The 23,139-nt window shown below is 44.7% G+C and overlaps 1 protein-coding gene across 2 annotated transcripts; it reads left to right on the forward strand.

Moving 5' to 3' along the window:
* Nucleotides 1-5,725: 5,725 nt before the first annotated feature.
* On the forward strand, nucleotides 5,726-22,294 carry GIMD1 (GIMAP family P-loop NTPase domain containing 1). 2 transcript variants are annotated; one of them, XM_045018242.1, is made up of 3 exons: nucleotides 5,726-5,776; nucleotides 8,736-9,148; nucleotides 21,311-22,294. In XM_045018242.1, exons 2-3 carry the CDS (start codon nucleotides 8,759-8,761, stop codon nucleotides 21,569-21,571), a joined length of 651 nt encoding a protein of 216 aa, XP_044874177.1. In that variant the 5' UTR covers nucleotides 5,726-5,776; nucleotides 8,736-8,758; the 3' UTR covers nucleotides 21,572-22,294. The 2 variants fall into 2 exon arrangements, with proteins under 2 accessions (XP_044874177.1, XP_044874176.1); XM_045018241.1 differs by lacking the exon at nucleotides 5,726-5,776 and adding an exon at nucleotides 7,932-8,064.
* Nucleotides 22,295-23,139: the final 845 nt, after the last annotated feature.

Below are 23,139 nucleotides of genomic sequence, written 5' to 3' on the forward strand. Positions count from 1 at the left end.
CCCAGCCTTCCAGGGCTACCGTTGCAGTGTCCCCCCCATTTGTGTGATGAAGTAATAAAGAATGCAGGAATAAGAAACAGTGACTTGTTAGTGAGATAAAATGAGGGGAAGGAAGCCTCCAGCTGCTATGATAGTCCAGACAGGACATTAAGCAGTGTTGGGGAGAGGAGCCCAGCATCCCGCTGCTATGATAGTCCAGGCAGTACAGAATCTTTTCTTTACTCATGAAGGGCGGGGGCTGATGGAGCTCAGCCCCCTGTTGCTATGATGAAGACGGTTACCAGCTGTTCTATACCATCTACCCAGGCGCCCCCGGCTGACCTCACCTGAGGCCAGCCAGGAGCACTCACGGGCTGATGATGAGGACGGATACCAGTCCTTCTGCACTGTACCATCTGCCACCAGGCTGATTATGACGATGGATACCAGTCATATTGTACTATCTGCCACCAGGGATGGGGGGGAAAGGATGCTGCAGTTTACTGCCGCAGCATCGCGTCTACCAGCAGCATTCAGTAGACATAGGGTGACATTTAAAAAAGTCAAGAGACGATTTTTTTCCCTTTTACTTCTGGGGGTGGGGGGGTGGGGGTAAATTGATGAGCTATGCCCTGAACCACCCCGGACAATGTGTTTGACCCTACAGGCACTGGGAGCTCAGCCAAGAATGCAAATGCTTTTCGGAGACTGCAGGAACTGTGGGATAGCTTGAGTCCTCAGTCCCCCCTCCCTCCCTCCATGAGTAGCCAAAGAATCAAATAGACTTCTGTTACGCTTGTCACGCAGCAGTGTGCTGAGTCCCTGCTGTGGCCTCTGTCTGGAGATTTTTTTAAAATGCTTTGGAATTTCATCTTCTGTAACGGAGCTCTGATAGAACAGATTTGTCTGCCCATACAGCAATCACATCCGTACGGTCCATGCTGGAGCTCTTTTTGGATTTGGGACTGCATCGCCACCTGTGCTGATCGGAGCTCCACGCTGGGCAAACAGGAAATGATATTCAAAAGTTTGCGGGGCTTTTCCTGTCTACCTGGCCACTGCATCTGAGTTCAGATTGCTGTCCAGAGTGGTCACAGTGGTGCACTGTGGGATACCGCCCGGAGGCCAATACCATCGATTTGCGGCCACACTAACCCTAATCCGATATGGTAATACCGATATTAGCGCTACTCCTCTCGTTGGGAAGGAGTACAGAAACCGGCTTAAAGAGCCCTTTATATCGATATAAAGGGCCTCTTAGTGTGGACGGGTGCGGCGTTAAATCGGTTTAACGCTCCTAAAAATCGGTTTAAACGCGTAGTGTAGACCAGGCCTTTTACTTCAACATTGCTGTTTAGTATTGCCAACAAGATGACCACAAGCGGATTGAGATCCTACTCAGTCTTTGACAGGGTGCCCAGACCCTGAATTAGCATGCAAACTCATCCTCTTCTTGTAGCTTAACTTTATTAGGCCACGTCCACACTACATAGTTTTGTCAACAAAACAGTGGAAGTGTACACACAGCAATGCTCCTCCCACCAGTTTAACTCTCCTGCTATGCCAACATAATAAAACCACCTGGATGAGATGCAGAGTTATATGTGACGCAGTGTCAGTGTAGACACTGCATTGCTTATGTCACTCTAATTGGCCTCCAAGAGGTGTCCCACAATGCTCATCATGACAGTTCTGATCACCATTTTGAACTCCACCGCCCTACAACCAGGTACACAGGCATGTATCCCTCTCCTTTTAAAGCCCTGGGAATTTTTGAAATTCCTCTTCCTGTTTGCTCAGCATGGACAGCTCACATAGCATCTTCCCAGCTGACCATGGCAGCTCCCTACAGCAAAGACACTCCTTCCTGGAGTACACCAGAGTTGTTGGATCTGCAGGGAGAAAAGGCTGAGCAGATTGCTCAAGGGGTACAAGAGGGAGACACAGCAGTGCTGTGCCAAGATCTAGGAGCTGAGGCAGGCATATCAGAAGGCAAGGGAGGCCAACTCCACCACCAAGAGCCCTGTGGATACTTCAGGGAAGGGGGGCTGGAGGCAGCAGACCTGGAGTGAACACTAAGGATGAAGCGATGGACGAGAAAGTGGAGTTGGAGGAGAATGGAGGACAGGCAATAGGACAGTCCAGTGGCGTGGCGAGCCAGGACCTGTTTTTAACTCCGGAGGGGTCTAGCCAGTCCCAGCACTCCTGCTATGGCACGCCTGATGCAGGAGAAGGGCACTCCAGTAAGTACTTGTTGTGCTTCGATACTGCAGGGAGAAATGAAGTAGAGCTTCCCCGCCCCCCACAGGGTAGAAAAAGGATAGAAATAACCAATAGTAGCACTGTATGCATCTGCTTCTCATTCCTCTGTGTTGCTAAACAGAGGGGGCCCTGCAGAAAAGTTTGTTGATGCACACTGGGATGTCCCAGGAACCCTTCATAGAGATCTCTAGGAAATGTTCATGGAGGTACTCTGCTGGAGTTTCCTTGGGAGGGCTGCCTTGATCCTTCTCCCATAGAAGGAAACTTTGCTGTGCCAATCAGCAATTACATCTGCAGGCACCAAAGCAGCACACAGGCGAGCAGTATACAGACCCGGTCTGCAGCCACACGCATGCAGGAGCTGTGGTTATCTCGCTCCTGAGGGCATCAGCATCTATCACCCCTGCCTGTGGAAAACTGTGCCAGTATTCAGCATAGTGTCCCAAGGCACTCATAATGATCCCCCTCTGGCACTCCCCTGCCCTTTGTCCCATCTTACCCCTTCCCCCTTGTGCCCAATTCACCATGGTTAGGGCTCTTGGCATGCTGTGTGCCTGCCAAGGGAAAGTGGTGTATGTAACTTTTATGAATCAAGGCTGTGAGGGCACTCCCAATAGTGCCTCGGTCTATTGTTTCTTCAGCTTCTGCAGATGCAGCCTTGAGTCTGCTCCTGCACACTGGCCAAGCGGCTCCGGCTGATAAGGAGATGAACCAGAGGAGTCAGGACAGCCTGTTCAGGGAGGTGCTGCAATCATTTGATGCTGCTGATAGTGAGCAGACCTTGGAGAGAGGCTATCAATGGAAAAACTGAGAATGGATAGCCAAGAGGAAGCAGGCAGGAGTTGATGATACAGCTGGTCGAGGAGCAAACAAACAAAGCCCCTGACTGTGCTGCAGGTGGAACACATTGATGCTCACCTCCCCTTGCAGCCCATTCTGAACTGCCTTCCAAGCCCTCTCCAAACCCCCCCCACACACATATTCCTTGTATACTACAGTATCCCATGCACTCCACCTCTAGGACATGTTTCACAATGACAGTTGGACATACACCCAGCTGCGAGAACCTCATTAAGAAGTGCTCTTCATTGTCATGTCCCTTGTAGGTAATAGAAAGGTTTGTATAGCTGTCAAAAAAAATAAATGACCTTATAGAAAAACAATGACTCTTTATCGATCTTCAATCCCCAGTGGTTGCTGCTGAAATTCATACACAGTGGCAATCAGAGCATTTGCCGAGTACACTCAATGCACACACACCAATCACTACAAGGGCCATACTACAGTGCAAGAAAACAATGCCTGGCTCAATGCATTATACAAAGACATTACTGGAGCGATTTGACAATGAGCCCCTTCAAAACACTCCCTCATTGGAATAGCCCCGCTAACAGCCCTGTATCTGGCTGCTCAAAAGCAGCCACCAGCCACCTCAAGGCTCCACCACTGCAGAAGCTTTCCTCCCTTACTTTCACACGTTATGCAGAGCACAGCAGGCTGCTATTCCCATGGTCATTTTCCTCACTGAGGTCTAGCTTGCCAAAAGGAGCACTGCAACCCTTTAATCTGCCAAAGTCACATTCAATGGTCATTCTGCACCTGCTCAGCTTGTTGAAGCATTCCTTCCTGCTGTCAAGGTTTCCGATGTAAGGCTTCACGAGCCACACGAGCAAGGTGTAGGCTGGGTCTCCAAGGATCACAATTGGCATTTCCACACCCCCAGTTACAATCTTCTGGCCTGGAAAGTAAGTCCCTGCTTGCAGCTTTCTACACAGTGTTCCTGAAGATGTGTGCGTCATGCACCTTCCCTGACCACGCCACGTTGAGGTCTGTGAAACAACCCAGGTGATGCACCGGCACTTTGCAATACCATAGAAAAGTAGGCCTTTCTGTTGATGTGCTCCATCGCAAGGCAGTCTAGGGTCAGAATGGGATGTGTATGCCATGTATTGCCCTGATGCAGTTAGGGAATCCCATTACTGCAAAGCCATCCACTATTTCCTTCACATTGCCCACAGTCTCAGTCTTTCATAGCAGGAGGGGATTAATGGCCCTGCACACTCACATCAGTGCAACCCCCACAGTGGACTTCCCAACTCCAAACTGATTCACAATGATTGTTAGCAGTCTGGAGTTGCCAGCTTCCACACAGCTATTGCCACTCACTTTTCCACCATTAGGGCAGCTCTTATTTTGGTGTCCTTGTGCTGGAGGGTATAGGTGAGCCTCACACACAGTTCCAAGAAGGTGGCTTTGCACATCCAAAAGTTCTGCAGTCACTGCTGGTCATCCCATAGGTGCATCATGATGTGATCCCACCACTCAGTGCTTGCTTCCAAAGCCCTGTACTGATGATCCACTGCATGTAGCTGCTCTGTGAATGCCATCAATAATCTTGAATTGTTTCTTTCCATGGGACGTAGCAGGCCGACACCCCAGTGTCATCATCAGATCCACAGCTCATGAAGTACTGCAGGATCAGCCATGTTCTGTTTGTGATGCTCATCACAAAATTAGAGAGATCCGTGCAGGATTCATGCTTTCAGGCAGAGATAGTAGATGCACAGTTCACAGGTGCAACTGAAAATACAGACCCTGGACTTCAGAGAAGCAGACTTTGACTCCCTTAGGGAACTGATGGGCAGGATCCCCTGGGAAACTGATATGAGGGGAAAAGGAGTCCAGGAGAGCTGGCTGTATTTTAAAGAAGCCTTATTGAGGGCTCAGGAACAAACTAGGCTAGGGTTTGGTTTTCACAATGCTATAGTCTGATGAACTTAGTGGAGATTGAACGATTCTTTCACTCCTAGCGATGGCCCCTCCATAGCAAGTATGGAGCATATTGGCAGGATGGGGAAGCTTGGTCCCATACTATGAATACTCTGTCAAAATGGAGGGGTTTAAGTTCAGATCCTCAAACATATTTTAGGTACTTAACTCCAATTGATTTTAGTGAGTCAGGTGGCTAAATATCTTAGAGGATCTGGGCCTTAGTCTCTAGTGCCGTGAAACCATCTTAGTACATTTATAGATTGAATAGGTTTCAGGGTCATTTATTTTAAATCATGCTGTGAAATATTGGTAGGTACTACAAAATGGAAGTTTAATAAAGTCATCATAAAAATACAAGAAAATGTTTGTTTTGTACACCCACATCTCTCTGGCATTATTATGCATGGTTTAAAAATATGGGGAGGTGAACATCACTAAAACCCTCCTCACTACCCCTAAAAAAGAGTTCTGGTTCAAACAGTTGGTAAAAATGAAGGGATATTTATGGAAGCCATTTTCAAGTGGTACCTAGGGAAATCAGAACTCAAAACTGCAGGCAACTAAAAGGAAGTTGATGGGTGATGCTGATTATTGGACAGACTTATCAGGTATAAATGAAGATTTCTCAGTAATAGATTAACTAGAGTATCAGTGCGTATCAGTCTCTGTGTGGTAGACTGCCGTTGTCAGTTTCAAAGTTCACACTGAAAACCAGCGGAGTCTGAATGAAGTCTTGGTAGAGGAAGACTTACAGGAAAGTGAGGTAAGTGACACACTGAAACAGAAAAGTTATGAATTTAGGAATGGGGGGGGGAAAGCAGCAAAAATCAGTGATAAAAAGCTATACTTAATACTGTAGAGAAGTGTATGCACCCATCTTGCTGTGATTTTCCTATGCTGATCTGCATCCCTGTGCTTGATTTTCTAAGGTTCTGAGCACGTGCAGCTCCCTTTGACTTCAGTTGGTGGTGGGGATGTTTGGCACTTCTGAAAATCCAGCTCAGGGTGACAAACAGTCCCAGGTAATAGGGACAGCAGCTGGTGCTTATTTTTAAACACTTTCCTAAACAGGTTTAATGAATCTGAAGTGGGTAAGGGGAGATTATTAATTCAACTCTCTCAATTTTTTCTGTTCATTTTCGGTGAAGTTAATAAAGTGCCTGTTTTCCTAGCTTTTTCCATAATGATTAGACAGCTATTCCCCCACTTTATTAATATGTCTTAGAAAGTTAAATTTCTCTACCTCAATAGTCAGAGGACGGATTCATGAGTTTGTTAAGCACTATCGCTACATGTAAGATCTAGTGTGTCTCCTGTAACATGAGGGCTAGTTAAAATAACCTCTTTAACAGAGCCTAAATAAATATGCAATATTGGGTGATGAACATTCTAAAAATATTCACTGAATATGACTTTTAGGAATATGCACACTGAATATCACAGTCCTTTAAACAATGCTTGTGAAGTTTCTAGTGTCACTGCTTACCAAGACCAACACTTTATTCACAAATATGGGTACTGTCTTTTTTTGACATATCCCTGAAATCCTAATTATTTTTAACTATAAAATTTATGTAAAGCCCATTTGAGACAATCAGTGGTCTGGATCCAGGTAGTAAAGGCTCTTAAGATACTACATTACTTTAAATGAATAGGCACTATAAAGAGGAGCTCTCTTTTTAGTTGTTATATTTGTGTATGTATACATTGAAAATAAATTAGTTGTCTGTCCTCTCTATCACCATCAATCATCATCTTTCCCTTCCCTAGGTCCTACAGTGATTGGTGCTATACAAATCTAAAATGTATCATGCAGTGTGGTTGTAGCAGTCTTGGTACCAGGATATTAAGAGAGGCAAGGTGGGTGAGTTAATGCCTTTTACTGGAAACTTCTGTTGGAAAGAGACACAAGCTTTTGAGCATACACAGAGCTCTTCCTCAGATCTGGGAAATGTACTCAAAGGGCAAGTCTACACAGAAACTAGATATCCTCTGACTCACAGTGCTCACTCTGTGGTGCTATTGAATAACTGTGTGGACTTTTGGGCTCCTGGAGCTCAGAAGCCTGCACAGCAATGAAACAGCTTCACAGCCCAAGACAACTGGCCTGTGCCAGCCATGGGTTTCTCTTTGCTGTGTAGACATGCTTAGAGTGTCACAGGTGGAACACATTGTTTACCGTAAGTTCAGTAACTCCTCACTTAAAGTCGTCCCAGTTAACACTGTTTTTGTTATTAGGTTGCTGATCTATTAGAACATACTTGTTTAAAGTCACGCAATGTTCTGTTATAAGGTTGTTTGGCTCACACCCCACTCCGCCCGCCCAGCATTCCAGCTGGGGAGTGGGCAAGCCCTCGACCCCACTCCCCAGCAGGAGCACTGGGCAGGCGGAGCGAGTCAAGTCTTCAGGCCCCAACCCCACTATGCCCCTGCCTCAATCAAGCTCCACAATCATTTGTGCGTGCAGTGTTAAATTATTTATCAAACTTATACTGCTTATGTGTATGATGTCTTGTCTAGTGAAAAAGATTTCCCTGAAACTTAAGCTCCCCTATTTACATTAATTCTTATGGGAAAATTGATTTCACTTAAAGTAGCATTTTTCAGGAACATAATTACAAAGGAGGAGTTACTGTAGTTAACACATTTCAAGGGACCATTCAAGATGAAGTAGCCTGTTAACATGAAAAACTTCAATCACCACCACTCATACATTAAAAACTCTGGAACATACCGACACCAGCAAAGGAAAGGTGGGGCAGGGGGGAAAAGCAAAAGCTTGTCTCTCACCAACAGAAGTTGGTCCAATAAAAGATATTACCTTACCTACCTTGCCTCACTAAACTGGATTAGACACATTTCTGGAGTTCCAACCTGAAGAGTCTGGAATGTTGGCCACGGCAGATGTTGCTATGCCAGCATCACCTTGGAAAGGGGCAGAGGGCGCCTGTTCTGGAGTGTTTGTTCTGGAACAGGAACCCCTTCTGAATCCCCCCCTATTGACAGCTTTGGGATAATTTTGGGACAACATTGACCTGTGGTACTGCTCAAGTGAGTAACTCCAACAGCTGTTTGACAGAGGGGAGACTAAGGTGAAGACAGAGCCCAGAAATTGGAGGGTGGCTGCTGGAAGAGCATGTGAGCTACCCATGTGGTGGAGGACAGGCTCCCCAGGTTGTTCCCCATGTTTTGTGGGGTTTGAGCTGCTTCCATCATGCCATCAGATTTCTAGGGCTAGATGTAGGCTTAACTCACAAAACACAACCATTTGGGAGTTACAGAACCTACTCCTCTCCCTGTCACCTTCTCCTCTGTAGGGGCTCTCCCACCTCGTCCCCCATTGTTCTCTCCTTAGCTGGATTGTTTCCCCTACATTGGACAGTTGTCCTCCTTAGTTTCTCAGCTCCCTCCTGGTTCTTCTTGATTCTCTTGATATGGGAGATCTGCTGATGTGGGACATTTGCTATGGCATCTCAAATCGGGGTCCCCTATTTGTGGATAGCAAGGGTGGACAGTGGATATGGAGGAATGCTCCTTGGAGTCAGCCACGGGTACTTCTCTGACGGGCAGTGTGCAGAGTCAAGTGCCAAAGTGCTTCAGTCAGAGCAGGTCAAAGTACTGCAAGGGGCAGTTTTTACGGTTTACTGGTTATTTCTGAAAGTTGCTTAGGTATCACCCAGCTAAAACAGCTGTTAATATTTGTTCTGGATTTGCTGAAACAGGTGTGTGGACAAAGGCAGATACCATGTCTGACACTGACGAGATGACCATCAATCTTCTCTTGGTCGGAAGGACCCAAAGTGGCAAAAGTGCTTCTGGGAATAGCCTTCTGGGCAGCTTTGACTTTGACAGCCATCTATCCCCAAGCTCTGTGACCACATGCTGCCGTCTCGGATGCAGCTGCCGCATCTCAGGCTTCACACGCCGAAATGGCCATGAGCTAGCCCTGCGGGTTCACGTGATGGACACTCCAGGGTATCCTCACAGCAGCCTGAGCAAAGAAGAAGTGCAGCAAGCAGTGAGGGCAGCTCTGGCTCAGCACTTCGGAGATGAGGGCCTTCACCTAGCACTCTTGGTCCTGAGAGCTGACTTGCCTCTTTGTGAGGAAGAAAGTCACACAATTCAGCTAGTCCAGGTAAAAAATTCTGTACATACTGGCAACTCTATTGTTTTCAGAACTAGGAACCCTCAAAACAGCATCAGCTGAAGTAGAAAGGAGACAGGTAGGTGCAGTTTACACACACCCCTCTCCCTCCCACAGTCCAAGCTTGTTCTAGCTAAAACTCAGTGGCATTTCTGTGCTGCAGACAAACTTTTCATGTTAAATTTGATGGAAGAAAGTTAAACACAGAATAGGTGGCCAAGTATTATTCACTGTTATCAATTATAGGAGAGCAGAAAGGGGCCTGTGAGTCTGGTTTACCCATTAAGAATGTTTTTCTCCCCTCTCCTGCCCCCATAATAGGATTTACATGTATTGAGGTTTATCATCAAGGACCCAGACCAGTTGAGAAGAAATGCTACTTTAATCATTTGCAGATAGACGCTAAAACAAACTACATTAAATACAGGGTGAATTAAAGTGTTCTGAATTGCACAAAACCCAGAGGAACATCAAAAATAAAATTTACACCAGAACTTTAACTCTGCCCCCTAAAACACATGCATTTTCCAAGAATTGTACTTGGTGAATGTTAAGTTTGTAGATGTTTTAGCTACAAGTTATTATATAAACAAGAGGAACATTTGATCAAAGCCACTGCTATTATAGTAAGACAGTAGAAACTCAGAGTTACAAACACCAGAGTTACAAACTGACTGGTCAATCACATACCTCATTTGGAACCAGAAGTATGCAATCAAGCAGCAGAAACAAAAAAAGCAATACAATACCATGTTAAGCATAAAGTATTAAAAATAAAGGGAAAGTTATAAAAAAGGTGACAAGGTAAAGAAACTTGGTTTTTCGTTTAAATTAAGATGCTTAAAAGCAGCATTTTCCTTCTGCATAGTACAGTTTCAAAGCTGTATTAAGTCAATGTTCAGTTGTAAATGTTTAAATAAACCACCATGTTCCGAGTTACGAACATTTCAGAGTTATGAATAATCTCCATTCCTGAGGTGTTCATAACTCTGAGGTTCTACTGTACTATTCTGCTTTTTCACAGCAGTTGTCTTTGGATCATCTCAAAGCACTTTACAAATAAAAAAAGTTTGTCAAAACTCCCCTGTGAGGTAGAGGTTATTCCCATTTACCAGATGAGGAAACCACTGGTGGAGATATTAAGTGAATTGCCCGTGGCCACACAGGTACCTTTAAGTATAGCTCAGATCATCTACCTCTCTTATAATACCAATAGTGTTCAAAGCTAAGCAGGGAGTAATATACTTTACATTTCTTCAGCAACTTTCCTGTGGTGGGGATTCACTATAACAAATGAGTGTTTTAATCTCCCTTTCCTTGTGCTGGGGTGGAGACTCCTCCCACAGCCTTAGCAGGTGGCTGGAATTCACACCAAAAATTGCTCTGACACTTAGCAACAACAACAAAAACGGTCACTCACCTTCTCATAACTGTTGTTCATGTCCATTCCAAACAGGTGCACGCATGCATGGCAGCTGGAAAACTTTTCCCCTAGCAGCATCCATCGGGTTGGCCTAGGCACCTACATGGTGCTCAACATAGCGCCCTGCTGACCCACCACCCTCTCAGTTCCTTCTTGCCAGCTACTCTGACAGAGGGGTAGGAGGGTGTGGTGTTCATGTCCATTCCAATACCCATCTCAAAGAACAATTACAAGAAGGGGAGTGACTGTTTTTTTCCTTCAAGTGCTTGTTCATGTCAACTCCAAAACAGATGACTCACAACCCCAAGTTCAGGAGGCGGGGTCTGAGTCATCCACTGATTGGAGCACTGCTCTTCCAAAGGCCGCATCATCTCTGGCCTGTGGGGTGATTGCATAGTGCATGGAGCAGCAAGGATGTCAACCATTGGGTCAGCATCCTCTACAACCTCCTCTGCCCGGATCACCAAGTTCTGGGCCACCTGTCGCAGCAGATGTTGTAGGACCCTGTTGTCCTCCAGGGCCAGGGCTATCGATGTCCCTGCCACAGTCTGATCTGGGGAGAATGAGGAGGAAAGCCCTGGCAACAGGCCCTGCTCACTCCCCTCAGCACCCAGGGGGTCACATGGCACCCAGTATTGCTACGCTGCCACATCAGCGGCCTGCAGTGCCGGGGCCGCCGGAATTGAGATTGTTGGCACTGAGGTCGCCAATGCCAGTGGGAGTGAAGGGAAGGCTCTCAGTGGCACTGCTGCTGGTGGTGCCAGCAGTGCCTGCGGAGAGATGAAGGACATGGATCTGGACCTTGAGCCCTGGTTCTGTCCCTGGCCCTGATGATATGTCCAGGGTGTCCAGAAAGGCCAGAGTCGGGAGTTGCCACTGCGGTGGCCATGGCGCTGGATAGGGCTGGCAGTCACGCCAGGACTTGGACCTTCTGTTCCTGGTCCTATTGGAGTGGTAGGGTTCTGACTCTGAGGTCTCCGAGGAGGATGACCATGGAGGAGTGGTGTTCCGTGATGCCAGCGAGCGGTGCCGGGAACTGGGGGACCAGTGCAGTTCCCCCACATGGGTGGACTGTGCTGGGGAAAGGCACGCTGGAGATGGATATCGGTGCACCATCATAGCTGGCTTGCCCCCTTGACAGAATTGGGGGCTGAGCAGTCATGGGCAACTTGTCTTGAATCTGTCGGGAGGACAGCGTCATGAGGTGCACAAGGTCCTGAGGTGCCACAAACGCCTCTGGCATAGAGGGGAGATGGAGCTCTCCACCATGCCAGTCCGGAGCGTGGTGAGGGTTCAGACTCGACTGGACTCCCAAGGGGGCAGGAGTCAATGAGACCCTGGGAGGCACAGGAGCCGAGGTGACATGGCCCAGTTTGGGTCCCCCTGATGCAGGCTCCTTGGGCTTCGAAGAGGGAGAGCAACCCCTCTGGGGTTTTCTTTTTCTGGGGCATCAGGGACTGAGACCGGGGCCTCAGAGAAGATTATGTATGGGTGGAGCTGTGGTGGTGCAGTGACTCCTTGGGGTCCTTTCTCAGCTCCGGCTCATGCATCGTTGGTGCCGAAGCACTGTGCACCGATGAGGAGGTGCTGGGCGTGGGTTCTGCTGACCCTGGGTCAGATTGTGGCCGGGATGCTGCCTCCATGAGAAGGATTTTGAGCCTTTGTTCCCGGTCTTTTAAGGTCCTAGGGCAAAACCCTTTGCAAATTCTGCACCTCTCCTTCTGGTGGCTCTCCCTGAGACACTACAGACAGGAAGAGTGTGGGTCACTCTTAGGGCTGGTCCACACTAGCTCTTTAAATCGAATTTAGCAGCGTGAATCCCATTTCCTGGTTGCTCATCGGGGCGAGCTCAGCAGCACCGGCAACGATGCAGAGCTCTCCAGCAGAGGAGTCCAGGCAATCTCAGACTAGAAAGAGGTCCCCAGCATGGACTGACCGGGAAGTCTCAGATCTGATTGCTGTGTGGGGCGATGTGTCTGTGCTTTCGGAGCTGCGCTCCAGCAAACGGAATGCAAAGATCTTCGAGAAGGTCTCCAAAGCCATGAGAGACAGAGGATACAGCCGGGATGCAATGCAGTGCCGCGTGAAAGTCAAGGAGCTGAGACAAGGCTACCAGAAACTCAGAGCAGCAAACGGACGCTCCGGAGCCCAGCCCCAGACATGCCGCTTCTACGAGGCACTGCATGCCATTCTCGGTGGGTCTGCCACCACTGCCCCACCAGTGTGCGTGGACTCTGAGGATGGGATAGTGTCGACGGACTGTTCCTCGGAGATGTTCGTGGACGGGGAAGATGAGGAGGACGAGGCAGTCGACGGCGCTTTCCCCGACAGCCAGGATCTCTTCCTCACCCTCTCTGAGATCCCCTACCAACCCTCCCCAGCCGTTACCACGGACCCTGAATCGGGAGAAGGATCAGTCCGTAAGTGCTTTAAACAAGTTAACATTTATTTATTAAAAGCAGCTAAGACCAACGAGTTAACATTTTTTAAGTAATTAACAGGGAGAGACATTAGGAGAACAGAAGGTCTACATACAGGGGGATGGAACTTTTATCTTCATAAGATATCTCCAGGAAACTCTCCTGGAGGTAATCTAAAAGTCTATGCAGGAGGTTCCTTGGCAGAGCTAGCTTATCGTGTGCCCCGAGGTAGCACACTTTGCCTTTCCATGCTACAAGCTGGAACTCCGGGACCATTGCCCTCACGAGCATGGCAGAGTAGGCCCCTGGGTGGTGGTGGCTTTCTTCCAGCATGTGAGACTCTCCTCAGGGTGATCTCTCTCGCACACTCCTGCATGAAATTACTTAGGAATACATTTTCCACAGTCCTCTCAGAGTTTGGACACTGGGGACCAGGACATACCCCAGTGCCAGGGGGAGGGGAACATTGGTGGGGGACCCCCAAAAGGAAACTACTAATACCTAACTACTAATACTAAACTAACACTAGTAAACTGAGAACAAACTATAAACACGAAGAGTGGACACTGCCCAAACATGCTTGCAAAGCAAGAGCAACAAGTTGTTCCACCTAACCGTCACTGGTGGTAAGAAGGAAGTAGGGGGGTGGCGGGTTGGCAGGGTTCTATACTGAGCACCATAAAGGCGCGACTCCAGGGGGCGCCCAGATCGATCTGACGGATGCTGCTAAGGGAAAAGTTTTCTGGCTGCCATGCACACACCTGATTGGAATTGACATGAACCATCACTTGAAGAAGAACCTATTTTATCAGTGACAGTCACCTTACTCAGCAACATGTCGTCCCAGGATCCCTCAGTCAATGATCAAGGGAATCTGTTTACCATTGAGCTCTGGCTGATCACTATGGAGTGTATGACGCAAGCTTATAGTGCCCCAGTCCAGAGCTCTGACTCTGGATCCTGGTTCCTCTAGCAGTTGCTGGATCTCAGGCTGCCTCATACTACCAGATGCACAGTGCAGCACACATCTATCACTGTGCTGGCTGCCACTTCTTGCCAGGAGGGCTTGCAACAGGGCAGGATTTCCTGCATTCTCTCCACTCAACCAGTTTCGCCTGCATGCTCATCGACTCCGTGAATCAGAGCCGCAGAAGCAGGTTTTCACAGCACTATTGCTATTTGGGGCTGTGGGTGACTGTCCCACACACCAGCACAGTGGGCTTCACACTTCAAAATGCTCTCATTTTTTAAAATGGAGAGCAACAAGGCACAGAATGACTGCCTCAAAAAATTATTATATATATATAAAAAAAAAGACGACCTTGGCAGACTTGAGAACCAAGTGTTTTGAATTCTTGCCCCAGTTCCATGCTTTAATCTAAATCTAATTTAATTTAATTTAAAATAAACCACAATGGTTTCACAATAGAAAACTGTTAGAGAGTCACCATATATTTGCTTTGACTACAGTAATTCCTGCTCAGGCAGGACTAACCTTTTTTTGGGGGGAGGGGGGGTGCGCAGGAGTTAAACCCTGCTAAAAGCTCAATTCTTTTCTGTTCCTCACAGACAACTGAAAATTATGTTTTTCTGGATGTCTAGTGGGGGAAATAGTTTTGGTGATGTTTTGGGAGGGCATACTGGGGGTGCTGGAGGTTGTGGAGGGAGAAGAAAATCCGCTCTCGAACTTTTCCATTGAAAATTTCTCAAATACTTCTCATATGAATGAGCTTCTTTGAAAAAGTCAGCCAGCAGGGGGAACGTTGATTATCATTTTCACAGTGTCTATACTGAGCACTATAGGGATTAACTTTCTAAAGAGCTACATAATGTTACTCTGACCTAGTAGAGAAAAATCAAGCTCCCGTTAAAAGGTGCTTTTGGGATAAGGCCCACAGGCAAGGAAAAGGAGAAATCAATCAGAATTCTTTGTATTAGCCTTTCCATATGTTATTGGCCAACTAAATTTCTCTGTTGGAAGAGAGATGAAAGATGTTAGAAGATAAGCAAATGGGAGATGATCCTGTCTCTCCCCCACCCCCACTGAATTAAAACCTACTACTTTTGTTTCATGTTTCTGTTATAATTATGGTTCACAGTTGATAGAATGGTTGCCTATTTATTTCTAAAAGCCCAGATGTTATGAGATCATCCACCAAACAGGGCAGGGCAGCTAGCCGAATCTTGGAAAAGTATGTATATTCTGAACAATAGTGTTTATACTTTAACTGTCCTAAAAGGACACTGGGACCATGAAAACCTTTTAGCAATCAGCAACAATTCTTGATAAGTCACAGCAATCCTCTACATATTAGGGGTAGCATATTGATAAACCACGTAGAATATGTTTACAGCTTTCTGCATTTTCATTTATTGGTGTGGTCTTGTGAATTGAGCACAGGACTCAAGGCCAGAAATCCCCAAATTCTAGTATTGACTTTAATGCTCACTTGCCTGACCCTGAGCAAGCCACTTAACTAACAACATTAATAGGCAGCTGCTTTAAAACAAACAGAAGGAAGTACTTGTTCACACAATGCACAGTCAACCTGTAGAACTCATTGCCAGAGGATGTTGTGAAGGCTAGGAGTATAAATTGGTTCAGAAAAGAATTATATAACCTAAATTGAGGACAGGTCCATCAATGGCTACTAGTCAAGATGGTCAGGCATGCAACCCAATGCTTTGGGTGTCCCCAAACTTCCAACTGACAAGGAATGGATCACTCGATACCAGCCCTGTTCTGTTCATTCTCTCTCTCTCAAACATCTGGCACCAGCCACTGTTGGAAGATAGGATAGTGAGCTAAATGTATAGACACTGACTCAGTGGGTGCTCCAGGGCTGGGGGGGGGAAGTGGGTGCTGAGCACCCCTCCCCATCAGAACCTCCCCCCAGCACCTCCCTACTACCTAGCTCATTTGCACGGTCTCTTATTCACAATATACAGTCTGCCTCCTACCTTTAATCTTTAGATTCCAAGCACTGGGGAAGAGAACTCAGCCATCTAGCAGAAGCTTTCAATCCAGCTTTATTTACCACATCAAACTTCTCTAAGCTCTCTCCTTACTGCCTCTGCTTACCAACTTTATATCTTCCCCTTGTTGAGCTAATTACCTCATTAGCACCATTGCCCCCAGCTGGCAACAATCCTCACTGTTACTGGTTAATTGATTCCAATTAAGCTCATGATCTTATATGCAATTACCTAAGAGACCAGGGTACTAGATCTTACACTGTCATACATGCCTGTCTCTGTCTGGTATTGGTATATGTGCCCCTCACCACAGTATCTCATCATTTAGCTCAGCGGTCCCCAAACTTTTCACAGCCCCTCTCTCTGCCAAGGGGGAGGGGATGGGGGCACGGACAGGGCAAGGGGGACAAGGCTGCGGCTACAGCTGGGGGCAGGTCTGGGGCCAGGAACTGAGCTGTGGCTAGGGACGGAGGCTGAGGCTGGGAGCAGAAGCCGTGGTCCGGGGCCAAGGCTGGGGCCGGGGGTGCAGCAGAGCGGGCCGCAGGGGGTATGGCCCACAGTTTGGGACCGCTGATTTAGATTGTAATTGGAATGGCTTGAAGCTGCCTGCATTGCTAGTAGCTACCTAACAGCTGCCCAGTCACCTACATCAAGAACTATAGCTCAGTCCAAGTTCCCTGTAGCAAGGTAACCAAATCCAGGTTAACATTGGTAAGTTCTGGTTCAAACTGTAGAATAGAACAGTGGCTTCCAACATTTGTTCATTTGCGGACCCCTAAATAATTTCAAATGGAGGCATGGACCCTTTTCAAATCTACTGTCCGTGTATATATATAGAATTCTGTTCAGTCACTTTTCAGTTTAAGCCTTTCCCGAACCCCTTAGACATAGTCCAGGGACCACAGGTTGAGCACCACTGGAATAGAGGGTCTGGTCTATTGTTTTTCCCAGCTCCTCCCATTTCTGATATTTTTCTTGCAGTCTCCCACCCCTAACTGGTTTCAGTTATGTTAATTATCTTACCAGATGGCTTAAGAGAAATAACTGGGAGTTAAGGTTATAGGCTGCAATTTAGGTTCAGACCTGGGTATTGCAGAGACTGCCCTGTAGATTGTCCTTTCTGGGCAACTGATGAATATAGAGAGTCTATATTCAAATTACATCTGACAGCTGCCCTCAACGCTGTTGCCTGTAAATTGGTGCTGGTTTGACTATAATCATACGCTCTTGCTGAACATTTCCCAGTATATTGGAGCAATTGCTCATCAGCACCAAGAGCTGTCATTCATTATACTTTTCAGACATCCATCTTGTTTATCCAGATGCTCAATGAGTACATAACACAATGGGAAGGGTTAATAAGAAGGCATGGTCTGAGGCGTAAATTTACTTTAAAAATACAGTATTTGAAATTCATTAATTTTACATTCACATTTCATGTTATCTGTTTTCTGCATACACAAAATATCAAAATTCATAAAGTGAATAGTCCAACTGCACTGAAAAGGAGTCAGCTCTAAAAAGAGGGAGGGTGGCTGACACAATCAAGTATTTCATATTGACCTAAGATTTTGTACTGCCCCTCCATTTCCCTCCCTACCAGGCTGTAAGCACCTCCCAGGAAAATGAGATTGGCATTGCATGATCCTTAGGAGATTTCATGAAGTCTTTTGCTCTTTTCCTTTCTCAGGATAGAGAAAACTGTTTGGAATAGGTTTTATTTTGCAAGATGGGAGTGGCAACTGTTGTAAATGATGTTATGGCTGTGGTGGAAAAGCTTTAATCAGAGAGAAAGCTTCTGTAATATGATCTAAAAGGTATCAGACTCTGGCTTGGATTCAATGCTCCTGAATGCTGAGGAGATATGATGAGATAACTGGCTCTGTGGATATGGGTAAAGCAGTGGACGTGATGCATCTTAACTTTAGCAAAGGTTTTGATACAGTCTCCCACACTATTCATACCAGCAAGTTAAAAAAAAGTATGGATTGGATGAATGGACTATAAGGTGGATAGAAAGCTGGCTAGACCATTGGGCCCAACGGGTAGCGATCAACGGCTCGATGTCTAGTTGGCAGCGGATATCAAGCAGCATGCCCCAGGGGTCAGACCTGGAGGCAGTTTTGTTCACCATCTTCATTAATAATCTGGATGATGGGATGGATTGCATCCTCAGCAAGTTCACGGATGACACTAAGATGGGGGGAGCGGTAGATACGCTGGAGAATAGGGATAGGGTCCAGAGTGACCTAGACAAATTGGAGGATTGGGCCAAAAGAAATCTGATGAGGTTCAGCAAGGACAAGTGCAGAGTCCTGCACTGAGGATGGAAGAATCCCATGCACCGCTACAGGCTGGTGACCGACTGGCTAAGCAGCAGTCCTGCAGAAAAGGACCTGGGGATTACAGTGGATGAGAAACTGGATATGAGTCAGCTGTGTGCCCTTGTTGCCAAGAAGGCTAATGGCAACACTCCTATTAATGCAGCCCAATATGCCAGCAGATCAAGGGAAGTGATTATTTCCCTCTATTTGGCACTGTATTTCATCCAGTTTTGGGCCCCCCATTACAGAAAGGATGTTGACAAACTGGAGTCCAGCAGAGGGCAACAAAAATTATTAGTGGGCTGTGGTATATAACTTACAAGGAGAGGGTGAGGGAACTGGGCTTATTTAGTCTGCAGAAGAGTGGGGGGGGGGGATTTGATAGCAGCCTTCAAGTACCTAAAAGGGGGTTCCAAAGAGGATGGAGCTCAGCTGTTCTTTGTGGTGGCAAATCACAGAACAAGAAGCAATGGTCTCAAGTTGCAGTGGGAGAGGTCTAGGTTGGATATTAGGAAAAACTATTTCACTAGGAGGGTGGTGAAGCACAGGAATAGGTTACCTAGGGAGGTGGTGGAATCTCCATCTTTAGGGCTTTGTCAAGCTGGCCCTTAGAAACCTCTGGCTGGGATGATTTAGTTGGGGTTGGTCCTGCTTTGAGCAGGGGTTTGGTCTAGAATGACCTCCTGAGGTCTCTTCCAACCCTAATCTTCTGATTCTAATGTTCTTTCCACAGGCAGATTCCCATGACCAAACATTCCTTATAATCAACTCTTCTGTGTCTTGTTCTGGGCTTTGGGGGACTTTGTCCCAGAAGAACAGAATTAATTTGACTATCATAAATGGTGATGTGGTCTCTAGCTGTAGATGGTGCTTGACACAGTTAATCATACATAAAGGGTACATATTAAGAAACCTGGGGTAGATAGGGACAATGTATACAAAACCTTTATATTTCTAATGACACTATGTATTAAGAATTCAGGCCTCACTGATTTTTTGAAACTAAATTGACTAATCAACCTAATTATTACAACACTTTAATCTGATTTAAAACTGGTAACTCAGTATTTACACAATATTAGAACACTTGATGCAATTTGGCTGGTATAGTCCATGTTCTGCACATACCTAAATACTCCCTATTGAATATGATATTCCTCACTTTGTGCCAATATATTGTACATTGTTGCTGTGTGAAGTTAAACCACCCATGTATATCACATCACCTGGAGAAGTGGCTGCATTTCCATGGTGGGTGAAGAAATTCTTCTACATCAACTGTGTATAACACTGAGTTCCTTTAAGGCACCAATACCAAGATCCAGAGTGACAGTTCTTAACCATGTGAATTCAAATTAGTCTTCTCTGAAGATGTACATACCAATCCCACTTCAGGAACAGGCTGGGTTCTCAAACATACCTTCAAGGAGCAATACTGCATTATGTGAAAGTGTTTTCTACCTCTCATTTCTAAGATAACCTAAGCTATTAAGTTACTTTATAAAAGCCTACTGGAACATTCAGATTTGGATTTTTAAGAATAAAAACTGTATTAGTCTTACCTGTTTCATGATGATAGACTATTTCTTTTTAAAATATTAAAAAATTAAAAGTTCTCAAAATATAAGAAATTAAAGACTGGATTCTGTAAAGCATTGGGCCTTAAATCTTTTAGATTTAAGCTCTTACAGCAGAAATTGATGCCTGGGTTCTATGGAAAAATAATGGTGGACTAGAATTCCTTATGTTCCCTCAGTTTTGGCTATACATCATATTTTTTTCTTATCTGCAAGCATAGCCCCCAGAGTTTGTACAGAGCACCACTGAGATCAACAGGACTCTACAATGTCAAAAAGATGTTGATGCAAGATACGGCCTTGCAAGTCCTTAGTTAGAGACACTTTTGCTTAAATTGCATTTTAGCATCAGATGCTTTTGAAATAAAAATCCAAACGAATACTGTATGCTACAAGCATAAATTTGCTCTTGCATCACCCACTGTGCTTACTTATTTGAAAGAATATTGTCAGATTTTTTTTCAAATTTTCCTTTATTTACCAGTAACTCCTGGAAGATTAAAACTGAATAGTGTTTTCCTTGTAGTGTCACCCATGTTAGCATGCATACAGTAAAAGGGTTGCTAACAGGTGCAGGGGGGGAGAGGGACATTTTCTTTTCTTTGATGAAAGAGCAACAAAGCAGCAAAAGCATACAAAGAATTATACTGATACGCTGAACAGAAAAGAAAATAAAGGTGTCACATTTTGAGTCTGATTCTTGAGTGTACTTTCAAACAAAATGTACACAGTAAATACAATTTACTGTAAAACAATGAAATGCAAACCAAAAAAAAGGAATCTTGAAACTAATTTTATAGGCAACGAGCTTTAAAAGCTTTCATAAAAACAGACCCTACTGAGCTACATTAAAAGAGGGAACATAAGCATCAGTTAGCAGCCCTACCAGGGAAATTTGTTTTTTCTCCCCTCATCCATGACTATACATTTAAAAAAAAAAAAGATAGGAATGCTCTATTTACAGATATGAGTCCATCATGCAATATTAACAGTTCTCAACTGTATTTTTAGTATTGCTTGGCATCAGATTGTTTTCACAAACAGTATGAATGTCTTACATAATCAACTTTCATATCTTAGTAGGAAAAGATCACTGTTCCTGTATTTCAGAAGCCTTTGTGGGACCAAGAGATGAAGTTATTTTTTTCTTTTGGATGGAGTGGGATGCAAATTCCATACGAGAGCTTTATACAATCTGCTTTATAGTGACCAAAAAGAAGTCTCTTGACCACCTATCTTAATTATAAATGGTATTAACACCTTTGAAGGTCAAGGAATCATAGCCATTTTCTTGCAATTCAAACTGTATGACCTGGCTTTCTATTCAGAGCTTAATGGTCTGTCAATACATATATACACAATCTATTTTGGTGTATGGGGAGGGAGATGGGAACAAGAAATGATAACTATTGGAGATTTGTTTTTCATTACAGGAACTTCTGGGTCCCACATGGAAAAACTTCACTGCAATTCTATTTACGCATGCAGACAAAGTAGAAGAGGCAGGATTAAATGGAGACAAATACTTGCATATTGCCTCTGATACCCTGTTAAACCTTTTGAGCTCAATACAACAGAGATACATTTTTGTAGACAACCAGGCAAACACACTCCAAGAGGAAAGAAAAACAATCTTAAGAAAAATCATGGAATTTATAAGACAAAATAGTTACCAGGTGCTTCTAGTTAAATAAATGGATGGTGACAAACAAATTATCTCTCAGGTACTCATTTACTGACAGCCATCTTCTTTTCTACTTTGGGATAAAATGACATGCAGAGACGAGGACTCTAGAAGTCAGCACTTAGTGCTTGGGGTATTCATGCCCAAATCAACATTTGCATTTCACTTATCATAAAATAGATGAAAACTGTTTAGACTACAAAATTAGTTACCATAAGCATGTATAGTATGCCTATCACTCTACTATCTAACAGCCATTAATTATCACACCAGATCATGGATTCAGGTTGAATTCTGGACAGCGTCCCTATTACTGTGTTTACAAATATTACACCACAGACCATTACATTTTATATTGTAGCTCACAAAGAGCAGGTTACTGAGTAGAAAATAAGAATATGTATGCTCTAAACCATTATAGTGTTGCTGTGCATTATTGAATAGCTACCACATCCTGCCTGAATTGCCTGCCCTTCAGATTCTTATTTTTTGCACTTGATTCTACAATCTTTACTAACATATATGTTAGATCTTACAGTTTGAAAGTCTCATACTCTAATCTATTTTTCCCACCTTGATTCATAATGAATCCTAATTTAAACAGTTTTAACTTCTTAAAGAATATCAGACCTCATTGGCTGTTTAAATAGCTCCCATGTTTTGAAGATTATTCAGAGTATTTGGAAGAACTAATTATTGCTGCTAGTTCCCAGATGCATGCAAAATTAGTACTGTGGGGTATATATACAAAGCACATTTAAAAACATTTGTATTCATCTTTCCTTTGTGCCTATCTCTTAATTTTATATCATTGTCATTTTGTTGTTTTCCCAGCTTACTGAATGACATTTGAATTCTGGAAAATTCAAAGACTGAGAAATGTATTTTATTATTTCAGTGGTTAGACAATAGATGGACAGTAAATGAAACACAAACACTTGGAAGTATATTTAAACAGTTATTGGGGATTTGAAAAGGTTAGTTGTGAATTGATATACTGCTGCCATTGTCAGCTCTTGACTTTATATTAATTGTGGCTACTTCCTTTTAACATGTGATGCAGTAAAATAGCTTATTTTAAAGTGTAAAAAATTAAATTAGCTGTTCCTGTTTCAGTAAAGTATGTGATTCTGTTTACAATGTGTGTCTGAAGAAATTTCACGTAGAAGTTAAAATACAAAAATGGATTCACTTGATTTTTGTTTCATGCATTAGTGCAGCACTAAAATTGAATTAAATTAATTTTGTTGGTCAGAATCTATTCTTCAGTGATGATTTACGGGTATGATCCACCACATTCACTTCAGTTAAATTAGAAGTCTCTGCTTAGGAGCAGCCCAAAACTACATGGGCAGAGGACTATGACATGAGTTCCACCTACCCACTGTCAGATCACTAACTCTACACTACCTGAATACCTGGCATTAAGGACCTTTCTCCATGAGGGCCCTGCTTCCTGAGTAACTCTGTGGGTCACAGTGGTTCTCAACCTATTTACCATTGTGGGCCGCATCCAATACTACTTGTATGGCCCGGAGGATGTCACATGGCCGCAGCTCAGTGCTGATTGGGCCGCAA

This window comes from Mauremys mutica, chromosome 5 (assembly GCF_020497125.1).
Source record: "Mauremys mutica isolate MM-2020 ecotype Southern chromosome 5, ASM2049712v1, whole genome shotgun sequence".
NCBI classification, from domain to species: Eukaryota; Metazoa; Chordata; order Testudines; family Geoemydidae; genus Mauremys; species Mauremys mutica.

Excerpts from the sequence above, each read along its gene's own strand:
- GIMD1 (XM_045018242.1), top strand. The coding sequence starts at position 8,759 with ATGTCTGACACTGACGAGATGACCATCAATCTTCTCTTGGTCGGAAGG. Across the intron at positions 9,149-21,310 it reads ACACAATTCAGCTAGTCCAG|GAACTTCTGGGTCCCACATG; the intron begins GTAAAAAATTCT and ends TTTTCATTACAG.